Source organism: Cinclus cinclus, chromosome 3, assembly GCF_963662255.1.
Source record: "Cinclus cinclus chromosome 3, bCinCin1.1, whole genome shotgun sequence".
In the NCBI taxonomy this organism is placed as follows: domain Eukaryota; kingdom Metazoa; phylum Chordata; class Aves; order Passeriformes; family Cinclidae; genus Cinclus; species Cinclus cinclus.
This window is the reverse complement of record NC_085048.1, coordinates 65,871,126-65,893,857: the sequence shown is the minus strand read 5'-3', so window position 1 is coordinate 65,893,857 and position 22,732 is coordinate 65,871,126. Positions and strand designations below refer to the sequence as shown.

General features: G+C 41.1%; 1 protein-coding gene across 1 annotated transcript in view; it reads right to left on the bottom strand.

The window, feature by feature from the left end:
* UST (uronyl 2-sulfotransferase) overlaps window positions 1-1,711 on the bottom strand; it is a 146,773-nt gene extending 145,062 nt beyond the window's left edge. The window contains exon 1 of the mRNA XM_062488933.1: window positions 1,459-1,711. Coding sequence (XP_062344917.1) covers window positions 1,459-1,711 — 253 coding nt within the window. The remainder of the gene's footprint in view (window positions 1-1,458) is intronic.
* Between the last annotated feature and the right edge of the window lie 21,021 nt (window positions 1,712-22,732).

Sequence of the window (22,732 nt, the reverse complement as noted above, 5' to 3'; positions counted from 1 at the left end):
ATAAGGAAAAGTAACACACACACACACTGGGCTGTATTCTCAAAATGTCCATAAAATATGGACACATAAAAAAGGATCTGCAGCTTATTTTTCTGAAATACATGAACTGTATTTTTGTTTGTAACCTAACATTGTCTCTTACAGCTTGTACTTCTGGAGTATGTACCACCAAAGCCTCACCTTCACAGACATGGAAAGCAGAGCATCTAACACGGTAAAAACGCACACTACAAATTATTCGGTAGCAATCCTCCTCTATTGAGAAACATTCAGTTTTTGTTTCATATTTCATCATAGCATCACAGAATGGAACTAAGTGGTCTTTAAGGTCCCTTCCAATCTAAACCCATCTCCCCGCTATGGGCAGGGAACACCTTCCACCAGACCTGGTTCATCAAAGCCCCACCCAGCCTGGCCTTGAACAAAACCAAGGATGGGGCAGCCACGGCTTCTCTGGGCAACCTATTGTGGTGCCTCACAACTCTCATAGTGAATAATTTCTAACAGCTAAACGAAACCTGCCCTCTTTCAGTTAAAAGTCGTTCCTCCTTGTCCTACCACCACCTGAACTAGTCCCGTCAGTCTCAGGTACTTACTCGACTTCAAGATAAACTCTCCTTTACAGAACTTCTCTGCTGAGCAGGGAAGCAACATTTAGCGATGTGGACACCTGGCTACAAAGAAAAACCACGTGAAAACTTGTGGTCACCATGAGGATGAGAACTACAGGCCACAGCGTGATTCTATGGCAGATTCTCGCTTCACCGGGCCACCTCCTTCGGGGTTACGCAGGCAACCAGGCTGGCAAAGTACCACAGCGAGCTCGAGTGTTCGAGCGCTGCTGCACTGACCCTGCTCAGCACACCCTTCTCTCCAGACTCCAGCCTCCCGCACAAGGCTGGATGCTTGGTTCACAAAATCCATCTGGGGGTTTTGGTTCGGTTTTATCTGTTTGGTTTGTCTTTTCCTTTGTTAACAACAGCATTTTCTGCCGTGGGCCATCCGTACCCCGCTCCTCCTCTCCGGGGCACAGCACTGTGCGGGGAGGCGCTGACAGCTCAGGGCAGCTGCGCCCGAGAGCCCCGGTGCGCGACCCGCGGGCAGCGAGCGCTGCCCTCCGCTCCGGACCGACCTGGCGGCCAGAGGAGCCGGCACACCGCGCTCTACCACGGCCACCGGGCACACAAAGAGCCGTCCCCAGGCGCAGTGCGGTCTCGGGGCTGAGAAAGCCTCGATGGGACTGCGCTTTCGGCAGCACGAACTTGTGGCGGGGCGCGCCCCCACGCTCGGGTCTCGGGGCGCGCCGGCCGGTCCCGCTCCGGTGTGAGCGCTCACCGCACCGCGTCCCGCCCGGCAGCCCCGGCCTCGGGCCGCCCCAGCCCCGCGGCCGTGTCCCCGGTGAGGAGGGAGGCCCCAGCCCAGCCGCAACAAGTCCCCGCCGCCGCCTGCCGCTCTTACCCAGACAGTGCCGGAGGGCCAGCAGAAAGTGCGGGGGCCCCCCGTTGAGCTGGTAGAAGAGGGAGCCCAAGCAGAAAAGCAGCAGGGTGGTCATGCAGAAGACGTAGTCGCGCAGCGAGAGGAAGGGCAGCAGCGAGAGGGGCCGCCGCCTCAGCAAGCCCCCGCCCTGGCCCGGGCCCCCTCCCGCCGCCGCTGCCGCGGGGGGCCGGGGCGCCGGGCATTCCCCGCCGCCGTGCTGCTGCTTCTTCTTCATCCTCCCCTTCGCCGCCGCCGGCTCACGCAGCCCGCCGGGGGAAGCGCATCCTCCATTCGCCTGCCCGGCTCCGGCTGCCCGCGGCCGGGAAAGTTCCCGGGAGCTCAGGGGATCCGTCCCGTGCCCATCGCCGGCTGCCCTCGGCTCCGCGGCAGGAGAGAGTCCCCGGCGCTCCTGCGGCTGCTGCTGCTACGGAACGCCGCTAAGGGGAGGGGAAGGAGGTGGTCACCATCCCGCTCCCTGGGGCTCCTCTCTTCCTCCTCCGCCGCTCTCGCTCCCTCTCTCCGGTCGGCCTCTCGCCCCAGTGTCAAGTTACAGCCAGCGCTCCGCCGTCTGCAACTCGCGGCCGACTTAAGCGCGCCGCCCGGCCCCGCCGCCCCCCGCCCGGCCCGGCCCGGCCCCGAGCCCGCCCACCCCGGCCCGACCGGGCCCGCCATGCGCCCGCCGCCTCCGCACCAGCGACCCCTGCGGGCGCCGCCGCCGCCCGGTCCCGCCGGCACAGCGCACCTGCCCCGGCCCGCCGGGCTCGGACTCCGCGGGGGCCCAGCCGAGTCTAAGGCGGCGTTAAGCTCCGCCGCCTTTATGGTCGTGTAACATCTTCCGTGGGGAGCGGCAAGGGACCGCTCTTCTTGCAGCTTTGCTGGGGTGATTAAAGCGGAGCTGCTGGCCACTGGGAACAAGGCTTTAGAAAAGTACAGAAATTACAAAATTAAGATTGAACACACTACCTTAATTTGACCCCCTTGTACATATGGCTTACGATGCAGCTTCTAATTACTTGATCATGCTGTTTTTCCTAGACAGACACTTCCAACCCTGTGACTGGTGGATGAATGGCATTCACTCAGCGCTGAGCTGTGTAATAGCTTCATCCTCTTTGTACAACATATGTCCCCAATGTGTCCTGATGGCTTATTTGGAGCTATTCTTTTTCTTGGGCATTGACAGATGTGGAAATAGATTTTATTCCTCCATGTGGCTGGTTTGCCAGCACAGCAGTGGAGGGAGGAGAGCTTGGGGTGGCAATGCTGGTTCACCATTTTGCTTTGTGGACCTGGCTGGAATAGGGGATATCCCAAGGTCCTACTCATGGCATCATAGTAAACTCTTCATTTCTAAGAAACAGAAACATTCTATTCACTGTGGTTTTTAAGAAAAATTGGAAATCAGAAGCCAAGTGTAACTCACCATGTAAGAAATTAAAAGGCAATCACACTTTTCCTTTTAAGACTTAAAAAAAAAAAAAAAATGTATGCTGGTTGAGGGGACCTGACTCCCAATCTTTTCCACACTTGCAGCTGGAAGTTTTGCTGAGGAGACTGAAATCAGGTGTGTTTGCCACTTGCCCTGAAAGGCTTGGGTAAATGCTGCCTATGCTGCTGACTTTGAATTTTTTGTTGGCAACCCGCAGCAAAGGGTAAAATATGGAAATTAATCTTGCTGGTGTGGATAAGAGGACAAAGAGTCTAACAATGAAGAACCATTCCCATTGCATGCCTTGGTAAAAAAATACTCAGATATTGTCTGAAAAAGCAGACCTCCTTAGTTTGGAGAGGAATCTCCTGGTTTTAGTTACACAGTTCTACGACATCAATGCACAGATGCTCCATAATCTTACACAAAACCTGTAGCAAAGACAATTTAAGGTATGACATTTCTGAAAAAGAGCAAGTTAACAGGATACAAAAAGTAAGCCCACTTCTGGCTAAACCTTTAAGGCTCCAGTTCACTTAAAAAAGAAATAACCAATGCCTTTCAGCAGATGAAGTCATAACTCTAATTGCATGGTTAAACTACTACTTCTTAATTCTCATTAATATTTCTTTGAAATACTTAGGAAGTACTGGGGGCTTTCTTACCATGCTCTGCTTCCATGAATGTTTTAATGTTTTATATTCTTTTGAATACTTCAGTATCTACTGTCTTGCTTGGATGATGATTGCAGATTTGCAGATTTGGTTAATAGTGCTAGGTGCTGTTGCAGATGAAAAGCAGATAAGCTCTTACATGGAATGTTTGAGAAGAATGGATGCTTTGATGAGAAGACAGGCAACACCTGTAAGGTGAATCAATAAATCTTTATTTTTCTGGTTGCAAAGAATGTCTTTGATCTCTAGGCAGAGATAAAAAAAAAAAAAGGGATGGAAAAAGAGACCAATCAATGGAGTAAAATCTAAGTGGGAAGGCTGTATTGTGGAGAGTTCTTGCCATATTTCTAAGCATCAACAGATTAAAAAACTGATCTCTTGAGAGGAGAAATAGAAATATGTGTTGTTGAAACATGCTTGAACAGGTAAATTAGCTGTAAAATTATTTACTTTCATATATGTGAACTATCACGCCTAGTTATTACAATTTGTAGCTAAGATAATGTGCAGGAAAATAAATACAATTTACTTTATGCTATAGCTTGATACAATGCAACTGTTTTCCCATTTTTATTTTTCCCTTATTACTCATCCGCTTTAGCAAAACCAGTATGATTTTGCATGCACAGTGTAAAGCAGTTAAAAAAAGTATATATATATATATATATCTCCTTAAATTATTACGATCTCTTAACAACAAAAAACCCCAAAGAATCCAAAACACAAGCCCCAGACGAAAGGACTATTATGGTTTAAAAACCAAGTATTGACACTTAAGGACAGGCCAAAGGTAAGAGTTTTCAGACAAGCTTGTTTTGACTTGTAGAGGGTCAAGTTTAGCCTGACTTACAGCATGACTTACAGTTCAACCTTTGTGTGATGATACTATTTTGCTGAGAGGACCATTGCCTTGTAGAGTGCGTGGGACAGACACTGTGCAGCCTTTCAGTTTATGTTTAATCTCTTTGTTCAGCATACGTCCTCAGACTTTGTTTAAAGCTGTTGAATCCTGCTTGTAATGTGGAATTATTGACATTGTGGCAGGCTTTTCTACAGCATTCATTGTTACAGTACCTTGAGCATATGAATTATACTTATGAACTACAAATATGAATGCTTATGAATTATGTTCATGAGATGTAGGGAACATCAACATTTTACTTATTGGGAAATGAGACAGAGGGATTAAGGTTAAATATGCCTGTTAATTTTGGTTGACAGCCTTGAGATGGCTGGGGTTTGCCTTGGTGAATTAGTTAGCATGATGCAGTGCTTTGTACGTTGGAAGCATAGCTCCCTTTGACTTCATACACAGCTGTGAATGCTAACTACTACTACAAATCGGACCTCAGGCTCTCAAACCTAACACCAAATGTAAAAAGGAGCACTCCATGGCCACCTGTAGTTCGAGTAATGCACCTGACATCATGTAGGAGTGCTCTGGTGCTAGCAGACACAGAATCAATCATTTTCAGAGTCATCTGAAAAATCATCATTTTCTGCTTGCCCTGACCTTGTGTAGCTATTTTTCCTCCTCTTCTAGATCTAGTCTCAGCTCCAAGATCTTTATCCAAACCTGTTTTCTTCCATGACCTCATCCAGACTAGGTCCAGCTTTTGCTCAGACTGATTTCCCCCTCCTGGCTGCAATAATACCAGCAAGGAGGACATTGTGAGCACAGAGGCACTTTCCCCAGCGCTGGAAGAGGATGCTCCTTTGTATAAAGGAATAGAAAGCATAGCCGCCTAAAATTTCTGAGTCCACATTCATAATGTGCTAGATATTCCTGCACTGAATCATAATTCCAAATGCATGGACTCAGAAACAAATTCAATAAGTGAAAAGAAAAAGTGCAAGGAGGTTGTGTGTCTGGCAGTTCTTTGCAGAGACTCATTTGGCCAGATCAGGATAGGTTACCTACCGGCTGGTCAGATCTGCTAGGCAAAATGTATTTTTCTTATTCCTCAAACATCTGAACACCTATTAAAAATTATTATTTTCTAAGTAAATTCTTGAAATAAATTCTCATTAAGCAAAGTTTCTCAGCTGTTATATTTCAGAGTTGACAGTTTGCAAAGGTATAAATAACTAGAAAGGAATAGGATACAGAGTGGGCCCTAGTTTTCACAAGACAGTAAGGATAGAAGAAATCTAGATATAAGGCTTCACTGAGTAAAGATTCACCAGTATAAGAGAATGACATAATGTAATGTCATCTGGGAAGCACCCATGGCAGATTTCAGATTTCAATTCCTCCAGCACTCTGCAATTCAGAAAGGGTTCAGAGTGTAACAGAGTAATTGATAATAACTATGCAAGGTTTATTTTGTTTCATTCAGCAACAGTTGATAATTTGATGAAGATGAAATAAGAATGTACCATACTCTTTAATTTTGTACATATAGAATTCTTTCAAATTTCATCTGCCTTGGCTGAAGTCGAATTGCAGCTCTCTGCTCGTGGTATTTATTTCTGTCCTTTGTGGAAGGTTCAGGAATATATATGCCTGTGAAAAATATTATAGGAAATATTTGAAGACAGGGAAATGAGCTTTTGTGCCAAATTTATATAACTTAGTGACACTTTGATGGAGCAGGTTCCCTGCAGAAGAGAAATTTATAATTTGTAATTGAAATGGTACTTGTAATTATCTTAGCATGTTCTGTCAATATCACTTGGACTATGATGGATTTATCACAAGGAACTTATATTAATTACTTGGCATGGCTGGCTATCTCCAGCCAAGTGCTACTCACAGGGCCATCTTAAATCCTTTTTATTTGTTTGGTTATTTTTTGCAGAAAATGGGTAACAAGACAATTCAGACAGTTTGCTTTCCTTTTCAGTCTGCATGCATATCATTCAGAAGGGACAGTCAAAGCTAGATTTAAAAGAAGATGCTCTATAACATATAGTCTTGATGGTCAATCCTCTCCTCTCATAAATATCCACTCAGAACACCCCAACATCCCTTTGTCTTTGTGTCCTCTTTGATTTTCAAATAGCAGTCTAATTCCTGCATCTGTTTGCAGAAACTACTCATAGAAAGGCAGAAGTTTCAATGTGTAAACATGACTTTTCACACAACAGACCCATTAAAAGCTACATTTGTTTAGACAGTTAACAGAGTAACACCATATGATGGACTGGACAGATTTAGACATGTAAAGATGGAGACGGTCACATAGGGAAAACACAGTACTGGTGCTAATTAGGCACCAGTTAAAGAAGATAGTTAAGCAGGAATGTCTAAATCCAGGAAATGAAAAATATGTTACAAACACACAGCTACCTCCAGAATAGTTGGCACATACATACAGCTCCATGAAGTGTTACAGCACTGCAACACCAGAGAGCAGCAGTGACAGGTTAGCAGGGGCTCTCAGCACCACTAGCCAGAGTGGGCAGGGAGCCATCCTGGCACTAATTTACCTCAGCCAATTTGTGAGACATTTTAACAGCTTCCCATAGAGCACCACATTCTGTAGCATAGGCAAAAGCTTCAGTAAGCTAATACACAGAGAGGTGTGTTGGGGTTGGAGCTGGGTACACTGTGGGAAGATGAAGCAGCTACCTAGTCTATATGGAGCCCCAATCCAGATGTCTAAAACTATTTCAAAAATTAATAGTATTCAAAAATATTATACTAAGAGTAGTGCCACCACTGCAATTCTATAAAATAAGGCAGATCTGAAAGCAAGGTCTCTCTTTGTCACGATGTGAGATGATTCCAACTTGTTTGGTGTTAGGGTTTTGGGGTTAGGGGCAGGGACTGTAAGGAGAAGGCAAGTGAAAAGCCAAATTGAGGTTAAAAAAGAAGTGTGAAACAAATTCATATGAGGGACTGGAAAAGAGTGGTCCACCAAAGGCGAAGACAAAGATCCTACACCTAGTGTGTTGTGCAAGGTGGAGGGGTGAATTGTACTTAGAGAGGAGAAGAAGGAAATTCTTTCCTGGTGGGGTGGGAAAACAGCAGCTGATAATGCCTTTAGTGCTTAGCAGTCTCAGACTCCAGATAGCAATTTTAAAAGCAGCTGTCTGAACAACAAGGCAGTTGTTGCAAATCCCTCAGAAAATTTGGCCTGGGTTTTTTTCAGCTCATCTCAGACTATATATATGAAAAAGTCACAAGCTGAAAGTTATTTTACTGAATTATTCATAGACAGATTGGATGTAATCAAATTATTTCAGAAAAACTGTTCACGTATCAGGAAGCCATCTAATGTCAAGCTCTGTAGCATGGATCCCTTGCTTGGGAAAGTGGTATTAACCAAAAAATAGAGGTATGCGTTGGCTGCTTTTGTATATTCTGCCCCAGGGATGTCATTACATATGTCACATCAAATTTTAGAAAAAAATAGTGTACAAAAAACGACTCACACAGAAGATGGAGTTTATTGTAAAGCCTGTGAATCAGGCTAATTCATCTTCTAACCTCCTACGAGAGTGGTGGCCATTCAATGCACGCGCTCCTCCTTTGGCTGCCATGTCCTGCTGCTCCCAGCCCCAAACCAGAAGCACACCATACTTCAGTGTACATACAAGCTTCCCTGCTGAGCCACAGCAGAGGGCATGTCCCTCAGAACTGCTTGCATTTGCTGCAGAGGTAACTTTGTCTTCCAGGCACTCAGTTCCACCAGCAAGCTTTGGACTGCAGAGTGGTGATGCGTGGCTGAGAACTGAAATGGAAGGTCAAAATTTAAAAACAACAAGCCAACAGATTAACATACCAATTGCATATCAATATCTGATAAATCCCCCCCTCACATGAGGGACTGGTAAACAGTGGAGCACTGAAGGTGAAAACACTGTCCTGTAAACAAGTATGCACACACATATATGAGGTACCTATAGGTGCAAAATTCTGATTTAGACTGGTTCATGCAGCTTATTGAAACAGCTCAGAGATTTCTTTTTTAAACTTAGTTTTTTGACTCGTTTCCCAGATGGTTACATATGTAATCTTGGGTTCTCATCCCTTCCTTGACACACACACATATAAATCTGAAAGTTTTGAAGTTGTGTGCAAAGTTTCATTTTGATTCTATACAATCAGATTAGGAGTTCTATTCAGAATAATTTCTTTTTTTTTTTAATTCAGTAAGAATAGCTCTTACTTAAGTAATTAATTCTTGCTACTCTTGCAGTTTCATGTTGTTGTTAAAATGTGAAATATGCAAAGTAGAAAGTAGGTCTGCATATCATAAAGTATTTCCACGTTTAAATTAGATTCTTTGGCAACAGTACTTCTGGAATGCAGTATGCATTTCTTTTGAAACTATACAAAGTACATCTGGAAGATAATGCTTATGAAAATGCCTGGTGGAAAAGTATACCATATAAATAAAATATTTAGGCCCTCTAAAGTAGAGCAATAAAATCTATAAAAAGAATATAAAAAGATACAGTGCAATTAACATAGTCTTGAATGTTTACACAAAAACAGCACCCAAGCATTTGTGAGAAGAGAAAGAATGTAATTAATTTATAATGAATAAAGGCAAATAAATCAAAGTCTCCTTGCTCAATTTATTGAGTTCTATTCAACATTGGGACTTCCTCTAAACCAGTGTGAGTTTTGTTCAGTCTTTGTCCAGAGCCACATGACTGGAGCAAAACTATGAATTGCTTTAAGCACTCCCAGATGCTGGAATTGTCAGTCTTAGATCATACCACTTCCAATTCTTGTGGAAAAAGAAATCATATATTCCCATTATACTGGGCCTTCATCTGCGTAATCTCCTGATTTAGAGACTTGAATTTAAAAAAAACAGAGTAACAATTATGAGCAACTGGTCTGATTTCTGTTGCTTGATGAAATAAGAAAATTTACTCTGTTGTTGCTGCTGGTATTTTGTTGGCACTATATTTTACTTCCTTGTCTCTTGCTGCAGCAGCCTTAGCAGATTTAGTGGGACTGCATGTGTGCTGCTGACTGAGCTAATCCAGACTTCAACATCACACCTTGTAAAGGCAGCTCCTATTGCCCTAATGGGAGGCTCCTTCAAAAGATGTCGCCTTTTTTTTCCTCCTTTCTTTTTATCTCCAATTAACACAAGCAGGCTCAACCATATGTCGTTTGCATTTATAAGAACAGTACACTGTGTCTCTTGAAGATCTGCTTAAATGTTGCTTTTTCATATTCACAGCATAAATCAAAAAGACTATATATGTTTGTAACTTTATGAAATATGCCAATTTACTGTAAAAGAAAGACAATTTTGCCTTCTCCTCAACCTTGCCTTTTTATTTCATTATATTTATCCATGGAAAGCAGGCTGTTTCAAGGACTGTGTGTGACAGTCCCTGCTTAGACCCTCAGATGAGTTACAGACCTCTTACATTTGTAGCCTTACATTGGCTCAAGGATGGGTGATGACAGATGTGCATCTGGGTAGGAAATCTCACCCTGAATTGCATAATGGAAACCCCCAAATCCATATGGAGATTATGTGGTATGTAAATCCCCTTTTTCTACAGGACAGATAACCAGAAAAGGGTGGCAGGACAAGGCTGCTGCTCAAAAATCTGCACATTGCACCAGCTGCATCTCCACTTTTCTGGATTTCAGCCTGTATTCCTTGTGCCATGCACAATATGATGAAGACTTATTCTTGCTGTAATAATCTGTGTCCAATTCCAGGTCAGGAAAATATTACAACACTGTACACTTGTATGTGTACCTGTGCACCTGTATGAAATGCAAGCGCTGTGTAAGAAATTATGATGCAGCATCAAAAGGGTGATTCTCCCATTGAATTAAAAAAAAAAAAAGATTGCCTTGTTTGTCTCTGTAAGAAAAATTTTTCCTCAAAATTACATTTTAATAGTTACTTTAACTGTTATTGGCTTGAGTGTTCTATCATAAGAATCTATACATTTATGGATCCTATGGCAGTTAGAGGACAAAGTGCACCTTTTATCCTCATTCAAATGATAGCCTTGTACCTCTAATTATTCTCAAGATAAAAAGCTAAAATTTCCCCACTCTGCATAACTGCATGTACTGCTCACACAAGTGACCAAAAAGTCTTTCTTCTCTAACATACAAATGTGGTATGTTTGTTCAAGCCAGTGGAAGTAGATGAAAAGCTGAACAGTGATGTCTTGAAAATTCTTTTCCTTTCTACCAGAAAATATATATCATAAATAAATGAAATCAGAAATAAATCATGATTAGACCAAGCTCTCAGACAAAACCAAAGAAGAATGTTTGTTGTAGGGATGAGATGCAATTTTAGAAATATAGGGCAGTCAAAAGTTGGGTTGGGTTTGTTTTGTTTTTTAAATTCCTGATGTTTTAAGTCTAAGCTTCAGAACTGTAGAAATGGCTTCATTTTTAGCCTCTGACTTACCCCAGACATGATCCCTCACAAGGACAAGTGACTGTGTATTGTATACATATACAATGGACTAACTGTTAGGCTAATGGGGGGCTGCAGGAGGTTTCTGTGGCCCCTTCATTAAACTAATGACAAACATTCATCTCTTATTACAGAGGATACATTCTCTTCCATTTCCCTTTTGCAACTCACTATATTTTCTATTTTTTTGCAAAGGTTTTTCAGATGTGTCCTCTGAATTCTTAAGGGAGTATATGATGCAGACTCTTATTACCTATTAATTACTAATCAAATGTTCTAATACTAATAAGCAGCTAAGTTCATGTAACTGCACCTCATCCTATACTACAGCTGAGACATTTCAACTTCCCTAAACTTGTGGACATGAAGTCTAAATCCATTTACATATGATTTGCTGTTGGGGCAGAGCCACAACTCACCTGAAGACAGTCCCACATATTTACTGTATCTCAACAGGAAGTGGAGTTCCTTTCACTAGGATTCCTCTACTTCTCAACCCCGGCTCTGTTTTAGAGGCCTCTTCCATTGAATAGATGGAATGTAAATAAGAAACCAAAGCTAGAAGGGGGTGATAATAGTAATTTTACAGAAGTTTCACAGATGGGAAAATTCTAAGAAGCAAAAAAATCAATATAATTTCAGAAGACTTGGGATAACATTGCTTAATGGTGGGAGTTATTAAATACGGAATGGCGAAGGCACATGAGCACCGCATGTGCTGTTCTGCACAGCTCAAGACCTTTGTATATTAAAGCAGGGCTGGAAGATCCCAAAGAAGTTTGGCAGGGTGACTGTGAAACATTTTATAACATTTACATCATTGTCTTATGTTTTTCAAGGGAAATTACTCATAGTGTGATTTCTACAGAAATCAACTCCCTCCTACAGCATTGCACGCTAACTTAGGAAGAGGAAAGATTAGCTGATTATAGCAAGGTGAGAATTCTCAAAGTTTGTCCAGTGTCTCCAAAGTTGAACTCTGTCCTTTACTAAGTGAATACAGAAAACATGTTAATGCTTTGGGGATGTCTGTGGAGAGAAGTTCAGATGAGATGCTGAAGTTACTGTCTACAACTCAGTTCTTTGCGTCAGAGAGGCTGACAGATGTTTGCACTCAGAGCATGCTTTGTAGCAGTTTCCTTGAAAGGAGTAGTCATGTACCTGTTCTGGCAGTGCATCCAGGTAGAAGGAATTTTTAAAGAAATTGCTTCAGGGGCTGCAGTGCTTCAGAGAAAAGTTTTTAAGAAAATATCAGAAGTCTTGAAGTATGCAGAACACAGCCATAACAACAGAAGGGGATGAGTTGTATTCTTGCAAGCAGAGATCGTGCTAGTTGAATGAAAGCAGAAAGAAGGAGATGCTAAAGGGAGAAGAATACAAAAAAAAAAAGTTACAGTAGGAAAATTTTCAGATTCAGAGCCCCCAAAACTTTCCATTGCCACTATTTTCCAACAGTCTTCATTTTGGTAAACATGAAATACATATAATGTCACTTTATCTTTTAAGGAAGACACTGACTATCAAATAAACCTGAACTGCCACTACAAATTTCACTTCAGAGCTGTCACCACTGGGTGATGCAACACATTCCTTGCACACCTGAAAATAGTAGCATAAGACCTATCAGGATGAAAGGACCAGATCTTATACTGAAAGCAAGTGGTATATTAGGAAGTAAAGTAAAACCTACAGGAATTCTGCAGTGGTTTATGTTATTCCATAGAAAGTGAGAAGAAACTGCTGTCATTGAAACTGTCAAGTCCTGTTGGGATTTGGCTGGCTGGTAACTGAAGAATGCAAATAACCGAGGATTGAAGAGTACTTTAAGAAATTGCAAATGCATCATGTTCAGAACATGTGCAATTTTTGCAAAAGCCAGACACAGAAAATCTGACACAGTCCCCAAACATAGGTTCTCTGGCTGGCAGAGTGGTAAATGTGCTGCAAAGGCAGCTGCAGAGTATGTACTGATTGAAAAAGGGCCCCGTGCGGAGACCACCTTCCCATAACTTTGTGCTTATTTGTACTGGTTTGAACAGCAAAGCCAGTGAGACTTCAAGTCAGTAATACAATTTTTAATAGGGAAGAGGGGAAAAAAAAAAGAAAAAAAACCAAAATACATGCAATAATAAAAATAAAACCACTGACAGAGTCAGAATACAACCTGATACCCTGTCAGTCAGGGTGCTGGTGCAGTTTTCCCCCAAAGGGTCCAGCGATGATGTGGATAAAAACCTGGTTCTTCCTCTGGAATCCAGTGGAAAAAGGCTGCCTTTGGCGTTCTAAACCTCAGTTTTTATCTAGGTAGGAAAGGCTTGGCTCATCCTCCTGGCTGGAGCATCTCCCAATGGGATGATGTAATCTTATCAGTTATACAGTAGGACTCAATGGCCCATTAACAGAAGATACTTCCCACAGAGATAAGGATGATCACCCTTATCAGTTATGGCCCATCAACAGAAGACATCTCCCACAGAGATAAGGATGATCACCCTTCTCAGGTGGTAATAGAATATGTATGTTGTATTGTAAACCAGGACATTATTTTTTAAATTTTCAGTTTAAATCACTCTTTAAAATAATTTGAAATTTGTAGTTGTTATTATGTGGACTTTCCAAGCATGTAATTATTACATTCTGTTATTAGTGATAGAATTTGCAGCAGTCCCTCATGCTGACATTTTAATCACTAGTACTTACTGTTGCAAAACTTCTCACAGGCAGAACTTATTTGTAAAATCAAATCTTACATCCTTTATGGGGTTTGACATCTTACATAATTAACTAATCTACTATATATCTTAGTTCATTGATTTTGCCATGGAAAAAGAAGAGAAATGGGACTGAAATTTGCATCTATTATCTTATTCCAATGGATCATTCTGCCCACCATAAATTTTCTCTTTTTATTTGTCATTTCCATGAAAAAAGTTTTATTACTGAGATAAATGTGTCATGATCAATCTGTTTAGTTATTGATATATTTTTTTACAAGTGCAGTTTTTGTTTCTGAATGTGGTTGAAGTAGTTAGCCCCCAAAGCCTATCTGACAAAAGGATGCTTTATATCTTTTTGTTTCAGCATTTTCATAAAAATCAATATTGTCTTTCTAATGAATTAAGACTACCTTACTGAATAACTTACCTTGCTGTCATACTTTGACATAGCTTTTAGTTTTTCTTACAGGTTTTTCTTACTTCTTACTATTATTATTAATAGAAGCAAAAGAGAAAGGAAAACAGTGGTTTATGTGTTCTATATATCACATTAAAGCAGCTGAATGACTGGATGAATCTTTCTAACTCAAGTTGCAGTATTTTGGAAACAAAACAGTCTTACACATTATGGAAATATAAATATTATGCATTGCATTTTAATTCCCTTTCCACTACAAAATGGTAGCTTTTTTATTACCTCTTAGTATACCAATTCTCTCTTTAAGATAATTTATTTAGTTGACTATAATCTAGTTGATTAAAGAAGTAACAGTTTACAGGACTACAATTCCTTTGCTGTTTTGATATTACAGATACACCTTTCATGGTAGTGGTTTCCAAACATAGAAAGAATGAATAAATCAATAGGTGATAAGCAAAACTCATCTTGTACATTAGTGATGGATCAAACTGTAATACTCAGCTTTGACACAGGGCCTTTCCTGGGGGGTGTTACAAGTGATTTATAAAAACTCAATGTTCCTCTGAAAGGTTAGAAAGCCTAGGTTGCTGCTTACAGAACAGGCAGGCTGCTGTTGTCAAGTTTTCATATGCCCGTTTCCTTAATCCAGTGCTGGGTGCAGAACTTCTCAGTGACCAGCCAGATGCTGTGGATGCTGCTGATTCTGCCTGAAGCCAAGCACTCTCCAGTTTTCACAAAATGCTTTGGTTTCTTCCTCTCCCTCCTCTGTCCTCCCCAGATTTCTGTGAACACCGTCTGTTTCCTGCCTCCACTCCTCATTTCTGGGCAGTGTGAGTGATGATCACAAATGCAGTTACAGTGGGTTTGTGATCTTGCAGATTCACTTCAGATCTGTCCTCCTGTCCAAGCTAATGTTGCAGCCCATCCCCCTTGCCCTTCACACAGCTTCAGCTGTTAATACTGAAATTAACAACTAGGAAAAGTAACAGTAGAAAAATTACTCAGTCATCCTCTATGTGTTCTTTTCCTATTTTCTTCTTCATTCATTTAGCCACCCTGCCAGTCTCTCAGACCTAATATCTGGAGTTATCTCTGAGTTGCTCCTCTTTGACATTCTACAGTATAGGCTGTTCCTAAACATTCCCAATTCTGTAAGCTGCTCTGCCTAGCCATTCATTCACCTTAAACAACTCCTGGCACATATTTTCTATCTCAATTTTGGTAATTTTTATTTCTCTGTCCTTCTCTGATCACAGCTTAAGCAGAACTTGGGAGGAGGATTAACTGTGGAGTTAAATCCATTTTTGTCCCTTTAAAAATATAAGATAATAGAAGAAAAGGAACAGTTGTAAAGAAGACCATTAATTTATTCTGTTGAAACAAAATACTGATTTTTGAACTTACACATTTAATCATAGAGCAAGCAGGACTCTGCCCCGAGTGGCTTTGTGTGGGCTCCATGTGAAAACTCAAAGTCCTATCAGCATTCAGCCTAATGAAATGCCCAGGCAGAGCAGTTTCCTCACCTCATGGCCTGATTACTGTTTTTAAACCTGGTCAGAGCTCTTGTATATAATGTTGTTGATCTTTCCTGGTCACACCTTACGGGCAAAACATTTGGGAGAGATATGTCTTGTGGTGGACAAGATCTGAGTTGGTAAGTGTCCTCCTGCCTCCATTGGGGAGTTTCTGATCCTAATGAATCCTCAAATTTAAAACCCCAGAGAGTATGACGGTATGAAGGAGTGACTGAATCTATGTTAATAACTTGAACAGCAAAAAGTATAAGTGAAAACCAGCAATGATAAGAAAAGTAGAAAGAGTGTCTACCTGTGCACATAGTAGGGAATAGAGAATTCAAGGGACAGAAGTAAGGTGTTGATGATGCCTGGAAATTGTGTAATATAGATTTAGATAGAGAGGACATTGAGACGCTTTGATCCCAACCTAAGGTGACCTGGAATGGAAAGGAATCATAGAATAAAAGAGAACATTCAAGGGCACTTGAAATTAGGAAGGGCATAGAATGGCAGAGGCAATGATGTGCTCAGTGGTGAACTGAAAAGATTAAGAGGTTAAGAAAAGATCTTCCTAACATGAATGACTGAGTTAGCTGGACAAGACAGCCTGCATTAGGCCAGGACCATAGCAGGACCAGAAAAAAAGAGTACTGACTGGAGGCATATAAGTAGATTGGAAGAAAATAAAACTCCTGCTCTCTGTACCTAGCATTTTCACAGTATTTTCTACACTTAGGAGGTATTCAGGTTTTGCCAGGGAGCACTATGCTTCCCAGCACCAAAACTATGGACCAGCAAAGCCCAACAGCACTGCAGTTGTGATCCAACAAGGCTCCCACCTCAGCACATCCAGATATCAAGAACTAAATGGATTCCAAAAGACACATGTACACATTTTGCTGAACAGATAACCATCTCATTACCTAAAAAAACTTATCTCCTATAGACTTTAACATGAAAGGCCTAGAGGTGCTTTCAATAAACTTCAGTGTATATGGACTGACTCCAGGAACAAACCCAGCCAATTATGGAATCTGGAAGACATAAAAGAAAAAGGCTCTGCTATAGTTGTGGTTTCCTTCAGTGAAAAAAACCCTATATTCAATGGGTACAGCTATATATCACTAACTCTTGTCTTCTGCAGCCAAGACCATATACATAAAAAACATTTTCTAAAAAGGACATGTTTTCGACCATATAAAACACCTCTCCTTCCAAGTTACTGTGGTGAGGGTGGAACATTCAAGCAATTTCTTCTCTCTCCTCATATGTAAAGGAATTTTCTATTACTCTGTAGGATGGAAAGGCATAGGAATTATGCATCCAGACCACAGTGATCAGAAGCCTGAGAACGCCTGCATTATTTGCCAGACACATAATTTCAGTCTTTTGCTATTCTGATTGGAGTTGTCTAATCTACATCTCACTTGATGCAGTTTGAGATCATTACTTGTTGTCTTATCCAGAGGTGACAGAAAAGGAATTTCATCTCCTGTTTTTGTTGTTGTTGTTGTTGTTTGGTTTTGTTTTTCTGGTGGCCTGTGGGATTTCTGGGGACTGTTATTACTGTATTTCTAAGTCACCTTTTCTTTATGCTAAACAAACCAAATTCCACTTTTGTCACTGGACACGTATTTTCTGTAGTTGTGCTCATAGATGTTGCTGCCCGTTACTCTTCAGTTGCTTAAGATCTTTTTTATATGAACCCTGTTTATATGGCTTAATGATCTCTTACCAAGGCAGGCAGCTTTACCTTTCACCATTCAAGTCTGCTCTCTGGGACTCAAATTTCTCATTTTCATGGACAATGGAACTGGAAAAGTGATCAAGTGAGAGTCCTAATTAAGAGAATCATCTTTAAAAGTTGATTACCAACCAACAATCTTCCAACTAACATTTTCCTTGAAACAAAATAAATCTAACTTGTTTTCTCTTGCAGATACATGTATATTAATCATAGTTCTCACTTCTTAGGGAACCTTCTTATTCCCTACCACAAATCATAAACTAAGCAAAATTTTAACTTAAGCTGTTATATAACTATACTGTTCTTTTCTAAGATGGCTAGATAGTTAATTAGAAAATGGAAATTTTTTTCTGCAAAAAATTGAGTGATTTAGTATCCTAATTTTATATGAAAGGTTATTAGATTAGTTTTTTGAAATCTGCTTTTGAATATATGGCTCAGGCCTAAATGACAATGTGAAAACTGAAATAAAATGTTTCTTTTTAATGTGTATTTACATTATTTTTATTGTATGTTTACATTACTTTAAATACATGTGTACATATTTTATGCATGTTTACCTCTTAATCCTTCTTTGTATGTCCTGCTCCAGTCTTAATTTTTGTTTCTATTCATTGTTTTTTAGAGACAGCTATTCAACGCATGTATTTTACTCCTCTTGACCATCAAAGCCATAGTAAAGGTACATATTTCTAAACAAATCATGACTGTTTTTCTTTTCCCAAGCCATTAGCACCTTATGGCTCAAATAAATAGCCATTAATATAAGATGGGGGAAAAAAAATCCTTCTACAGTCTGTTTTCCCTCATTGCAGTCTTCCTCTGCAGCAACAGAAATACTGAGATTTCTCCCCAAAAGCTACCTGTTGCCTCCTGAGACCCGAGTGCAGCAGACCCCAAGGAGGTGCAGGGAAGAGCCCTGTGCAGAACATTCTGCTCAGAGGGAATCTGGGCACCAGGAGGACCAGGACAGAATGCATCTTGCATTGCTTCCTGCCACAGTTATTAAAGCAGTACAGACATAACCAGTGAGACTTGCCCAGAAGCAGCTCAGAAGAGTTATTTAATCTTAAACACAATTCCACACACATAATCCTCTCAGTACTTCTTGGGAGAAGGAAGTCACAGTATGCACAGTTTGTGGGTGTAGTTTCGATTGCAATAAATCCCCAATTTATTGCCACAAAAGTGCACTGACAATGTCTTCCTCTGAGCTCTCAAGTGACAGACAGACATGCAAAGAGGTTTTGTGTCCACTGGTGATTCCTATCAGTGTACAAAGAAAACTGAACAGTAGGGCTCAGCTCCCTCTCCCCCAAGGTGACGTTCCCACCCTGACCCTCTTTACAGGTGCTCCACTTCGCATAAAGACTAGAAGATCCCTGGGCCCAGGGGCAGGGACCAGCAAGCTCTGAATGAGGGAGCTTTGCAGAAAAGTAGAAAACCCAAGTTTAAATTGTTTGAGGCAAGAGGAAGGCTCAACACTACTCTCTTACACCTTGCACAGGGGTGAAATGCTCACCTGTAAATCAAGTACTGTAGTGTTAAGAACACTATTTACTTACGTAATTTTAACCACAAGTGACAAATTGTTTGACAGCAGCTTTAAGCCAGGCAAACAGATTTTAATCTGGCAAAGATGCTGCCAAGTGACTAATTTGTATCTACACCTTGTTACAGGCAAACGTACAGAATTATGTAACACATCAGGATTTTCTAGAAGGATGAAAAATACATTTATTACTGCAGGGAAATAAACTGCTCGTCTGAGTTAACAGTCCCAAAATGGCACATTCTCTCTTGATATGCATTGTAAACTCTCTGTTTGACCAGAAACAGGGGTCTTAATTTACAAAACACCAGCAGCTGTTATTAACACCTGAGAAAGCCCAAGCAGAAGCATGCCTGTAAAGCTTGTGCAAACACATCCTACTGCTTAATTCTGTGATGCAAACAAAAGCCATATGCCTCAGAATAAAAGAATATAAGAAACGGCAATAAATATTTGACAGAGGTGGAAATAAACAGGCAGGCAGGGTTGAGAGATGATAGCTGGAGCTAGCTTACTGCATAAACAAATGCCAACCTGAACTTAAGTATGACAGGGAGAAAACAAGGTGGAAGGAAAAAGAACATGTTCAGTTGAATTCTTAAATTTCCTGTGCTGCATTCACACAGTATTTTATGTCTTTACTAAATTTGGTATCAAGGCAGTGTTCTGAATCTCACATCCCATTTAAAATAAAACTATGTTTCTCAGGGTCATGGCTGTGAAGAAATCATTGAAGACATGAATCAAACAGGGCTGATGTAGTCTTCTGTTCAAGAGACCAGAGACAACCAAAAGAATAATTTTCAATCCATATGACCTGTTCATCTCTTTACAGTACTGTTGAGGGTTAGTTCTTTCTTTTTTTTTTCCCTCTGTGGAATTTTCCCCATTGTCATGCTAAGATACCTGTTGACTGGGCCCTGGTGACAAGGGGGAGGGGACGGGAGGGAAGAAGCAAGCCCTGCGAGATTCAAACAGCCAGAAGAGGAAGCGGAAGGCTGGGCCTCGGCCCATTTCCCCTGCGGAGTTCGGACGAGAAGGACGATCGCCGTCTGTGTCCCATCCCTGCCATCCCAGCGTCGGGAAACCACCATCGGACCCTGCCCTGCTGTCTTCTCACTGTGAACTACCACCATCCAGCACTCTGCTGAGCATCAGGACCCACATCGTGAGCAGAGAGCTCTCTCTCCATCTCTCTCTCTCCCCCTGGGACAGCGCTGCCATCACCCCCAGCCCTCCTGCGGCTCTGCGGGACCCGCCCGCCCCCAGCACCGGGAACTGCAGCTCAGGGAAAAGGTGCCTGCAGCCAAAAAACACTGGGACTGAGTTACTGTTCTGTTTGTGGGTAATTTCATAGCTGTTGTTGTTCTTGTTTGTCTTGTTAAATATACTAGTAAAGAACTGTTATTCCTACCCCCATATCTTTGCCTGAGAGCTCTCTTAATTCCAAAATTATAATAATCAGAAGAATCACATTTTCTTTCAGTCCAAGGGGAAGCTTCTGCTTTCCTTGGCAAACACCTGTCCTTCAAACCAGGACAAGTACTGACTCTGAAATCTGAAGATGACAGACACAATGTGAACACTGTTAAACTGTTCAACTGTTGATCATTTTAGTCAAGTTAGCTAATAAAGAAAATATACTTAAAGACAACAATATGTATATGTTTTACTTAGAGCACTGAATCAGCCTGATTGTACAATAAAATTGATTTTACTTGGTATTTCAGAATAGAAAAAAATGACCAAAAATATGTTCATAAATTATTCTTTTCTGTACATTTGTGACGAGCTCTGCAATTTTTCAAGGCCATCTAGAAAAATATTCTAGAGTTCTGAGGCGGAAATTGGTTCACCTATCCCAAAATGAAATGCGATTTCTTTTTGAAGTTTTATTATTTAGTCAGTGCTCTCATGTGAATCATCTACTCCATGGATTTTAATAGTCGGTATCTGTCAAAATAGCTCCTACCCACTGGTCTCCTTCAGCTGGGCTGGGCATCTGCTTCCCAAATTATTGTGGCATGAACAGAAGACAGGAAGTGAACTCTGCCCATGAAAACAGCAGCAAGAACCCACCAAACCAAACCCCATACCCAGAATAGTTCCATCTTCACATCAGTAGTCTAGGCAGATGAGTGCAAGCATAACGTCTTGTTGTCATTGACTCAGAATTACAAATGTGGAATGCTAGGTAGATGTTTAGGGTTTATATGAAAAAAAAACCCAAAAAACATTGGTAGAAGAAAGGATCAGATGTGAGATCTAGGAGAGAGTGCAGAAGGGAAAAGTTTCCACTCGGAATTTTAAACCAGCATCCAGAGCTGGAGCTGACAAAACCAGTACTTAAAGACATGGTAAGGCAATCATAAGAGCTCTACTTCGACCTTTACCTTACAAGGTAGGAAATCTTTAAATATCTGGCATTTTTAAGGCTAGCAATCCCTCCTCCTTGACTGCCAGAGGCTTCTAACACTTCATCCCGTAGCAGTGACAGAACCACATATGGTTTTCTCCAGAGGGCATCCAGAGCCTGAAGGAGTTGGAGCCAGGACTTCTGAACTAGCTCAATTTTCCAGAGATTTCAGTACCAAAATTTACATCTGTATTATTGTTTCTGAAAATATAAGAGTTTAGAAAAAAAAAAAAAAGTTGAGCAGAATTCATTACTTTTAGTTATGCAACACTGGCAGGAATCTCTCCTGAATGGACGTGGAGGTCAGCAACTCAGTTTTACTGTTTCATTCTGAAAATAGCACCTTTCAGCACTGAGACAGTGAGAAATGACATCTACTGAGTGACTGGGGAAAATGTGGTGCTTCCATGTTTTTCTGATGCTTCCTACCCAGTTCTGCAGTTCCGTGGCTGATGAGGGTTGACATTACTACTTTTGAAAAGGCTTGCAATCTCCACCTGCTGAAGACAGTTTTTCACTGTGTGATTTTGGCCATCTGGATACAGCATCCTTATTTACTTCCTTTTTTTTTTTTAATAATATCTCTTTTAATGAATTCCCAGGAAACTGGGTTTTACTCTGCTGCTTGATTCAAGCTGACAAAAATCATCGTTGTTTTCTTCCAACTTGTTAAGCTTTTTCCTTCAAAATCTTTTGGCTTTGGGACAGATCATTCATCCCAGATTTTACTGTGTCTCTCCTCAATCATCTATAATCTGTCTTGGAAATAACTTTCCAAGAGTTTCTCTGCAGGCTGCCTCCTTCCTATATAGAAGGTTTGATAAAAATGAGTGGAAAAGTATTTCCTTGTTACCTACGTTGTCACATACTTTCTGAAGAATGCACAGCCCAACATTTTACAATGCCAAATGTAGCTGTAAATGAGTTTAGCACTAGCACTTGAGCCTTAAATCCCCCATTTTATCACTAAAAACACCACAAGGAACATTATTTCTCTTGGCAATGGATGTTTTAGTGTGCACTGTGAGCTTCAGTGATGAAGAAAATGTAAAGACATAGCAAGAAGCAGTGAGGCATACAATGGGAGGTGGAGCTTCAACAAGATGGTTAGGTCATTCATTGAAAATTATCCAAACTTAAATGCCAAACTACATGTAGGAATGTATGTGTACAGTATGCATATAGTATATATATATATTCTATATTGAACTGTGCTGCCTCTTTCTAATGAAAAAAATTGCTAGTTACAAAAATGTGCTAGACTCCTGCATCACTTTTTTATTTGCATGTTATTGGCTATTGACTTTTTTTAAATCCCTTTTTTTAGGGTCTGTCTGAGGTTTAAATGGGGATAGGAGAAATACTCAGATACAATAAACCAGATTATTTTGAGACAGAGATCTAAACACAAACAAG